The 11297-nt window shown below is 27.0% G+C and overlaps 1 protein-coding gene across 1 annotated transcript in view; it reads left to right on the forward strand.

The window, feature by feature from the left end:
* Nucleotides 1–11297, forward strand: part of LOC111679299 (titin) — a 258306-nt gene that overhangs the window by 116670 nt on the left and 130339 nt on the right. Inside the window, exon 24 of the mRNA XM_046951805.1 lies at nucleotides 9204–9680. Coding sequence (XP_046807761.1) covers nucleotides 9204–9680 — 477 coding nt within the window. The remainder of the gene's footprint in view (nucleotides 1–9203; nucleotides 9681–11297) is intronic.

Genomic DNA, 11297 nt, shown 5'->3' on the forward strand with positions numbered 1-11297 from the left:
ACTAGACTATAGACTAAACTATAGACTAGACTATAGACTAGACTATAGACTAGACTATAGACTAGACTATAGACTAGACTATAGACTAGACTATAGACTAGACTATACTATAGAATAAACTATAGAATAAACTATAGAGTATAGACTAGTCTATAAATTATAGATTTAACCATAGACTAGACTAAATACAATACCAAAAACTAAACTATTGACTTGACTCTTGACTAGACTGTAGACTAGTCTATCCATTGGACTATAGAATAGACTATCGTTTAGCTAAAAAATAGACTATTTGACCACAATTTCACCCTGAAAATTGAAAAATGCTTTGCCAGGATATGTTCAGAAAATGTTGTAGAATCATTTAATAACTTACAAAATCATAAAAGAAAATATTTGTAAAATTGTGATATAAAGATAAAATTCGTCATTATTGTTTTTTTTTTAATCACTCCAAATTGGTTCCTTAATTATTCCAAATATATATCTCATGTTTATATGACATCGCTGTACACATTACTTAATTGTAGCCATGTAAATTAGGGGGGGATTGGTTGTAGCTTTTTTTACATTTCACTTTAGAAAGCAATTGTTTATTTATCAGTAGAAGTGATTTTCAGTTGATCTTGTAAATTTAATTGTTTTTACTTAGTTCCTCAATTATTTTAAGGAAACAGCCTGCCATCTTTTGAAAAACTTAGCAAATATAACAAATCAATTTCTAATATTTATTTCAACAATAGATGGAGCCACTTGGTTTAAAAAACTAAATGGAAACAAGATCATTTCTAACAAAAAAATTTCTCATATGTACATATGTATACAATGCAAAGGCAAATATTTTCAACACACTTATTCAAAAAGACAAAAAAAAACAGAGCTTTTAAGTGTAAAACAAAATATTTATGTTGGCAATTTTCCAAAAAACATTATTTCTTTAAAAGCCATTTAAGAAAAAGATAAACAGCTTAAAGTTAAATAAAGATAAAACAAACACACACTCACACAGATAGGCGGACGGACGGACAATTATTGACACAAGAAAATATTTGTAAAAATTAAAAATAATTTTAACAAAATTTTGTTAAAAACAATTGTTTATTATACAAAAAAAAGAACAACGACTGGAAGAATATATAACAAATGGCATAACATCAATGTTTTAACAAAATAACAGGAATTTTTATTTTAATGAAAAAAAAATAAAAAAAAATAATTGAGAATTGATTTGATGGCAAATTGATTTAAAACTTTGAAATATTATTGTATTTCCTTGTTATTTTTTTCATTTTCCCCAAAAATTCTTTTTTGTGTTTTTAATGAAATTTCCCTGTGGGTGGGGTTTCAAGTGAAAATAAACAATTTGGTGTTGCGTTGTTTTCTTTTTTTTTTGTTAAATAAATAAACAAATTCTTTGCCAATTTATAGCACAGCGGGCTTTTATTGTTTGTGTTCTTTTGTCTTCGCTACCTTAAAGCAGGTGATCTCAAGGTACTTTGGTCGTCTGATCGTTAGCGGACATACGCAAATAAAACTTCGTCCGAAAAGCAAAACAAACAAACAAATGGCAAGTGCGAAATCCTTGACATTGCACGTTTTTTTTCAATCGTTTTAAAAAAATGTCATTCACATTTTGTGTTGTTTGTTAAAGTTTTTGAAATAAAGCACAATTAAATAAAATTTTAAAAATTTTGGCAAAAAGATATATTTTAGTTTAATGTTTCTAGCTGTCGTTCGCAAAATGTCAATGCGCAAAAACGACTTTTAGCAGCAATGTAAATAAGAAATTTTAAATTTTGTAATCAGATTTTTTGGCACACGCATCTTTAGTGATCGCTACAGATCGGTTCCACTTTGACACACTTCTTGTTAAAAATAAAAATCTTTTTACATCTTTAAAAAAATCTATACATAATTTAAACAAATTTTACATTTTGTTAAAAACCCCAAAAGATCTTTTTCAATTAACAAAACTGTTGATCAGTTAAAAGTTTTCGCTTTTTTTTTCTTTAAATAATTTCATTTAGTTTGTCCCTGCCAACATTAATGCTTTAGAAATTGGCTCTAGAATCTCATTAATCATTCTAATTTAAAATGATTTTTCAATTAGTAATTTTTCTTCTTTGTCGCACAAAAATCTACTCTTTTCTGTGCATTTATAATACAATTGTCTAATCTTTATTTATTGTTTAATTTTCTAAGACAAAGAAAAAATGCCAAAATATATTTTTCGCCAAATCTTATGATTTATTTGCGAATCTTGCCGAAATATATATAATTGAAAGGTTCTCTTTTATGGTTCAAGTTCAAATTATTAATGCCAAAGGAATTTGGCGCAAACATTTTTGTTTATCGGAAAAAAGGTAATCAGTATGACTCAAGTAGTTGGAACGTGGAGGCCTTGAACAATTTAAAGTCAATATCATCAAAAGTCTAAAATCTGCTGTAGATTCTTAAATAATCATTCAATTGAAAATCTTTGATCACTTATTTTCTATTTGAAATCGGTTTTTACATGAAAAAGCTTTAGATCATTAAATAATGATCGAATTGAAAAAATGGTGAAAATTTGTGATATTTGCCATGAAAATTGGATTCTTATATAAATAAGAAAAAAAATCTTATTTCTTCCATTAAAAACCTTTTTTTATATGAAATATTTCAAACCCGCTTTAAATCCTCAATTGAAAGCTCGAATTGAAAAAATAGTGAAAATCTGTAATCACTCATACTTTCGATCAAAAATAGATTTTTATATAAAAAAATCTAAAACCGACTAAAGATCATTAAATAATGCTCCAATTGAGAAAATGGTGAAAATCTGTCATCACTCATAATTTCGATGAAAAGTATGTATATTCGACTGCGGATCCCCTATTAACATTCTCATTGAAAAAAAGGGAAAATCTGTGCTTTCATGAAAAATCGTAGATCCTTAAATAACGCTGCATTTAGTGCATATCTGTGATAACACCACCAAAATTTTAAACATTTTAAATAGACTAGACTGTAGAATAAATTTAATAAGTCTAGCTCAGAGAATGGACAAGACAATAGAATAGACTGCAGATAAGAACGTATGATAGATTAGAATCTAGAATAGACTATGGACTAGACTATAGACAAAACTATAGAATAGATTGCAGACTAGACTGTAGGGTAGACCAGAATAAAAAACAGACTATAGACAAGACTATAGACTAGACTAAAGACTTGACTATAGACTAGACTATAGTCTAGACTATAGACTAGACTATAGAATAGATTATAGTCTAGACTATAGACATAACTATAGACTAGACTATAGTATTGACTATAGACTAGGCTATAGACTGAACTATAGACTAGACTATAGACTAGACTATAGACCAGATTATAGACTAGATTATAGTCTAGACTATAGACTAGACTATTGACATGACTATAGAATATACTATAGACTAGACTATAGATTAGTCAATTGATTAGAGTTTAGACTAAACTATACTATAAACTAGTCTATATAGCAGACTTTATACTAGACTATAGAATATACTATAGACTAGAATACAGATTAGACTTTATAGAATAGACTATAGGCAAGACAATAGACTAAGCTAAAGACTAGACTATATAGCAGACTATACACTAGACTATAGAATAGTCTATAGACTAGACTATAGACAAGACTATAGACTAGACTATATACTAGACTATAGAATAGTCTATAGACTAGACTATAGACTAGACTATAGAGTAGACTATAGAATAGTCTATAGACTAGACTTCAGGCTAGACTATATACTTGACTATAGAGTAGTCTATAGACTAGACTATGGAATAGTCTATAGACTAGACTATAGAATAGTCTATAGACTAGACTATAGAATAGTCTATAGACTAGACTATAGAATAGTCTATAGACTAGACTATAGAATAGTCTATAGACTAGACTATAGAATAGTCTATAGACTAGACTATAGAATAGTCTATAGACTAGACTATAGAATAGTCTATAGACTAGACTATAGAATAGTCTATAGACTAGACTATAGAATAGTCTATAGACTAGACTATGGAATAGTCTATAGACTAGACTATGGAATGGTCTATAGACTAGACTATAGAATGGTCTATAGACTAGACTATAGAATAGTCTATAGACTAGACTATAGACTAGTCTTTATACTAGACTATATAATAGTATACAGTTTAGACTATAGCGTGGACTATATTAAATGTTATAGACTAGGCTATAGAATAGAGAACATACTTACACTAGTTTATGGACTAAATTACAGAGTAGATTATATGATAGACTAAAGTCAAAAGATTTTTGAATGAATAATTCTTGGTTCAACTATTATTTTTCAAAAAGAATCTCAAAACGCCATATCAAGTTATTTTCAGAGATTTTTAATTAAGTCGTCATTTTTACTTGTAAAAACAAATTTAAAAATATTCAAAACATTCTAGTAACAAGTCAACAAATATTTTGGCATTCGAATTTTTATAATTAAATCATCTTATTTTTAAATAAAAAAAAAACAATTTAAAAACAGCTTTACTTTTACATATAGATGACAATTTATATATATATTTATAGATAAATTTGTCTGTCCAACATCAGGTGTGAATATTTTTTTTCTTTTTTCTTAATTTATTTAAAAATTTATGTTTGTTATAAAATGATTCACAGCATTAGAAATGATAAAGATGATTATACAATCAAATTTCGATTTAGAAAGAAAATTTTTAGAAAATTTAGAAATTTATTTTAGAAATGTTTTTGATTTTTGAATATTAGTTAAAAAGGGTTGGAAAAGTTTTAGAATTTGAAAAGTGAAGTGGTTAAGTAGGAGCAACTATAGTTAGCAGTTTTCTGCTATTCTAAAGGTCTATTCTGGTTGATGTATAAAGGAAATAGTTTTTCTTATTTTTAATTAGTCTTTCTTATTTTAGTTGTTTATTAGGTTTTTTTTTATTTAATAATTAAAAAAAATTATTAATATTTTTGTGTGAGAAAAACATAAATTTTAAAATCTGTTTAATTAATTAATTTTTAAGATTTTTTTCTTTTGTATTTCAATTATACTAGAAGTGAAAACGATTCTCATTCACTCTCATTCATTTTAATGATTTTAGTTTATTATTTCAATATGGTTTATAATAATTTAAGAAATATTAAAAAAACAAAAACAATAAAAAAATTTTATGATTATGAGTGAAATTAATTTTTAAACAGACATGTGTAGAAATAAACAAAATATATTTAAGAAAAAAAAAGAAAGTGTCGAAAAAAATACATAAAATACAAGTTTCACAAAAAAAATGCATTTCAAAAAAAAAAAAAAAACTTTTATGATAAATATGTCTACATGAGCTGGCAAAATAAAAACTGAAAGGAAAATATGAAAATAAAAAAAAACACAAATATTATAATGGATGATACTCACAATGACCTTGTTATTTTAATATTTTCGAGAAATAAAATCTAAAAAAAATTTGTATAAAAATTAGACAAAATTTGGAAATCAAATGAACAAATTTTAGTTGGCAAAAGTTTTATAAGCAATTTATTTTAAACAAAAAATTAATTATAATAAATAAACTAAAATTTTGTTGTCAATAATGAAAAATTATGAAAACTATAATCTATAAACGAAAAATGTCAGGGTCTTTTCTGCAATTTCTTTCAGTGTAAACAGAAATTTCAACTTCTTTAAATTAAATGTTTAAAACTGCGATCATACAAATTTTAAAACCATAAGCAACTTTAGCCTTCTACGGCTCGCAAGAGACATCACTTCTTTAACTTCTTCAAATTAACTACTTTTATTTCATTTCTCCCCAAAAATATATTATGATCTCATATTAAATTTGAAAATTTGAAAATGAATAATTTTTGAATATTTTAAATAAAAATTTTATTTAATTTCTTTTTATTTGTTTTTCTTAATTTTTTTTCTATGTCTTTTTCTGTGGGGGTGTACATTTTAGCAACAATTTAATTAGTTGAAACAAAACACACATTGTGAATAAATAAAAAACAAATATTTTGATTTTAGTTTTTTTTGTATTTTTGCAACACATAAACATTTAAGTGTGTTTTAGAGAAATGAGATTAAATTTTTTTTAACTGTGTCGCCAAAAAAGAAAAGTTGTGCTAGTTTGACACCCTACACTGTCCTTGAGGGAAATGGGTGTTGGGTATCTCAGATGTACAACTGGAATGCAGTGAACCTTTATGACTTGAAAGTGAAATCTATACTACACTATAGACTAGACTAAAGACTAGACTAAAAACTAGACTATAGACTAGACTAAAGACTAGACTAAAGACTTGACTATAGACTAGACTAAAGACTAGAGAAAAGAATAGAATAAAGACTATAATAAAGTCCAGACTATAGACTAGCCTATAAACTAAATTATAGACTAGACTATAGACTAGACTATAGACTAGACTATAGACTAGACTATAGACTAGACTATAGACTAGACTATAGACTAGACTATAGACTAGACTATAGACTAGACTATAGACTAGACTATAGACTAGACTATAGACTAGACTATAGACTAGACTATAGACTAGACTATAGACTAGACTATAGACTAGACTATAGACTAGACTATAGACTAAACTATAGACTAAACTATGGACTAAACTATAGACTAAACTATAGACTAAACTATACACTAAACTATAGACTAGACTATAGACTAAACTATAGACTAAACTGTAGACTAAACTATAGACTAAACTATAGACTAGACTATAGACTAGACTAGAGACCATTGTATAGAATGTAGACTAGTGAGAAATCCGTAAGAACTCTTGGAAAAATACAACGGTGAGTGAAACCAAAAAAGACTCAGTGAATTGACTCTAATAACAGCAGCATAAGAAGCCTCCTAATGATAGGAAAGTCTAAAATTAAGATGATTTTATGTATTCCGAATGGACACTAAGAATTACGGGCAAAAATATACTAAACACCAAACGTGGATTAAGACAAATAGAGACTCTGTTGAAAAAAGGCGATGGGATGAGCTACGTTCACGCCTGTTCTAGGGGTATATATTTAGATTTTATATATTAATCGTGACCCCATACCATATAGATTACGAAAAGACAGCAAAAAATTTAACTTTGATTTTCAAGAGTCCATTCTTTCGCTTACATAGAGACACTAATGTATCGGATGTCTTCATTCTCGTTTACAAATAGTATATTTAGGCAGTTAGACGTAAATCACTCTTATTGGGATGCACTGGCTCTTTGTCGAAATGCTGGGATGTTACAAATAATATAACATACTGTAATATCATTATGAATGATCATGTCTATTAAAGTGATGAAATGTAAACATTGGCTAATAAAATGTTGTTTATTCAAACAACCAAAGGCAATTTATAATTGAATGAATATTTCAAATTATATTTTTTTCACACTAAGAAAACTAATAATTACATAAAATGAATGGCAAGTATACAGCTATTTTTATTTATAAATCTAAAATATTCAAAATAATTTCGAAATTTTTTCAATTAACAATTTGCGTATTTAGTCCGATTTTATATCCTATATTCCAATATTTTTTTTTTGCCAAATTTTATATAATTACATTAAGTAGTCTGCGCAAATTACCCGTTAATATTACTTAAGCAATTTAAAAAGTTATTAAAAATAAAAATTTAATAAACGTAAATAAGCCATTTATTAATGTATTATTTATACATAAATAAGTACATATGTATTGAAATATTTAAGAAAAAAATATTTATACATAAATAACAAAAACAATTAACCACAAAAAATGCTTTTCATCTTGTGAAAAAATCAAAATAAACATCTTAAATTAAGCAGAAAATTTAATGAAGACATAAAAATATCACAAACATCATAAACAAGTTATATGAGACAAATGTTTTCCAAAAAAATTCTAGAAAATATAAAAATTTATATAGAAATATATATTTTATAACCCTGCGCCAATCGAAACACATAAATTTTCTTATAAAATATTTATTAATGTATTAAAAATATAAAAAAATGTAAAAACTCAGGAAAATTTTTTCTTTCACAATATTTTCTAAATGAAAATTTAATCGGATAATGACTTTATACTCTGAACGAATTTAGAAAAGATTTTTTTCAATAGAATCGGGCTTATAGATAAAACTATAGACTAGACTATAGACTGGACAATTGATTAAACTAGAAACCAGACTACTGATAGGGATATTGATTAGACTATAAACTAGACTATAGAATGAACTAGCGGCTAGACTAGACTGTAGACTTGACCATACAACAGTCTAAACTAAAGATTAAACTAGAGACAAACTAAGGAACAGACTATAGAAAAGACTATAGACTAGACGATTAACTAGATTATAAAATAAACTATTGACTAGATCATAAATTAGACTATAGACTATACAATAGAATAGACTATAGACTAGACTATAGAATAGACTATAGACTAGACTATAGACTAGACTATAGACTAGACTATAGACTAAATTATAGACTAGGCTATGGACTAGACTAAAGACTATAACATAGACTACACAATACGACAATAGACTACACTATAGAGTAGACTATAGACTAGACTACACACTAGAATATAGACTAGAGACTAAATTATACACTAGACTAAAGACTAAACTATAGATTAGAGACTAAACTAAAGACTATAACATAGACTAGACTATAGACTAGAATACAGACTAGACTATAGACTAGAATACAGACTAGACTATAGACCAGACTATAAACTAGACTATAAACTAGACTATAGACTAGACTATAGACTAGACTATAGACTAGACTATAGACTAGACTATAGACTAGACTATAGACTAGACTATAGACTAGACTATAGATTAGACTATAGACTAGACTATAGACTAGACTATAGACTAGACTATAGACTAGACTATAGACTAGATTATAGACTAGACTATAAACTAGACTATAGATTATACTATAGACTATACTTAGACCAGACTATAGAATAGATTATAGACTAGACTATAGAATAGAATAGAGACTAGACTATAGACTAGACTATAGACGAGACTATAGACTATACTAAGTAACTACTACACTTTAAACTAAGATAATTTCTCAGCTAAATTTTTTTAGAGTTCGACAACATTTTCCAAACTAAACTTTATTAAACTAAACTTTATTTCATTCCCCTTTTCAGATCAAGGCACTCAAACCGAAGTTTTACAAATAACCGAACCTCTTGAAAATGGACATGAAAAAACAAATGGTCATTATTATCACACAATCGAAAGAGAAACTGCACCAAAGCCTCAACAACACAAATTACGCAAATCTGCTTCCTTCTCTTCATCGTCGGGTAATTCTTTGGCTTCAAATTCTATGAATTCTCACACCTCATCACTATCGCTAAGATCGTCTCCCCTAAGATCATCACATCGTATGTTAAAAAGTGATACTATAAATACATTCCAAAAATGGGAAACCACTGTCGAGTCCATTAGTTATGTGACCACAAAAACTGTTTCAATATCTGGGGTGCCAACAGAGAAAGCTATAAAATCCAATACTCTACGATCAAGATCTACAACTCCAAGCAATAAAGAGGGAACTACAAATGTTAAGGAGAGTAGTAAGGCAAAAATGACCAATGGCCATAATGGTACGGCAGAAAAAGGTAAGTGTGTATGTCCATACTATGTGTATGTTTGAACTCATTTTCTATTCAAGAAATCATTATAAAATAAATCTTCCTCGATAAAAGTCATTTGTTTGTTCTCTTACTCGACATTTGTTTCATTTCATTCATTCAGCTGTCTATAATAATAATTTGTATGAGTACAACAGTCAGACATCCTTTTTTTATGGCATTAAACATTTTTTATAATTATTGTTTATTTTAATTGGAATTAAAATAAATGTTGTACGTAGGTGTTGAACTAGTTATACAACTTCTAGATAAATATCAGCGGAAATAATAATCAAAACATTTCATTTTAATTTTTGTTGATATTTGAAAATTTCTTTTGAAATTTTTTGATTTTAAATATAAATAATAACAGATTTTTTTTTTATAAAACAGGTGTTCAATGTTTTTAATTAAATATTAATAAATGTTAAATATACATTTTAAAAATATTTTTTTTTGTAATAAATTTGAAAAGTTTTTTCTTTAAAGAACAAAGAAATTTATTGAAAATTTTTAAGAATATGGTGTCAACAATTTGTTGTTATTGAAAAAGTCATTTAATAAATAAAAGTTTTTAAAATTAAACTGCATACAAAATTTCCCTTTATCTTCTGGAATGCACATTTAAAGCTCTCACTCACTTACTTAACCGCTTAACACACAAATCCATTACAAATATATCTTTTCTGATAAAAAAAATTTTTAAATACAAAGAAAAAAACACATACATATATTTGTATATGTATAATATACATTGTATATAAATAAATTTAAATTAAACGAACAACTGCTGCAGCATTTTAGTCTTGAAATTAAAGACACAGGAACCATTATATAGAAAATCTACAAAGTACAAAAAAAAAAATATATGCAGACGATACCAAACAAGATCGTACACATGTGCGTAACGCATGTGGAAAATTGCAGCAGACGCAAATACATTAAAACACTAAACCAACAACAACAAAACTCAACAGAAGGAAAAAAACATGTCAATTTACTAAATATAGATCACATGTATGGATGGATCATCCATTCTTTTCATATATATACTAATTGATTAAACTATATACTATTTACAACAGTAGTGATATCTAAATGCTTGTTAGCATGTGTGTACCCTGCAATTCTTGTAGGGGCCTGTTTGGACAGACTTCACGCTAAAGTATATAATCAAAATAAACTCATCGCTATTGGACAATATTTTTCAAAATAAGGTTATTCAGAATCTGACAAAATTTTCTTTATACAAAACTAGCTGAAATCTTGCAATATTTTTTTAACGAATCTGACAATTCATTTTAGAACCTGATCTGAACTAGAATTGAACTAGAGCTAAACTAGAACTGAACTAGAACTGAATAAGAACTGAACTAGAATTGAACTAGAGCTAAACTAGAACTGAACTAGAACTGAATAAGAACTGAACTAGAATTGAACGAGAACTGAATTAAAACTGAACTAGAACTGAACTAGAACTAAACTAGAACTGAACTTGATCTGAACTAGAACTGAACTAAAACTGAACTAGAACTGAACTAGAACTGAACTAGAACTGAACTAGAACTGAACTAGAACTGAACTAGAACTGAACTAGAACTGAAC

Source organism: Lucilia cuprina, chromosome 5 (assembly GCF_022045245.1).
Source record: "Lucilia cuprina isolate Lc7/37 chromosome 5, ASM2204524v1, whole genome shotgun sequence".
Classification (NCBI taxonomy): Eukaryota; Metazoa; Arthropoda; class Insecta; order Diptera; family Calliphoridae; genus Lucilia; species Lucilia cuprina.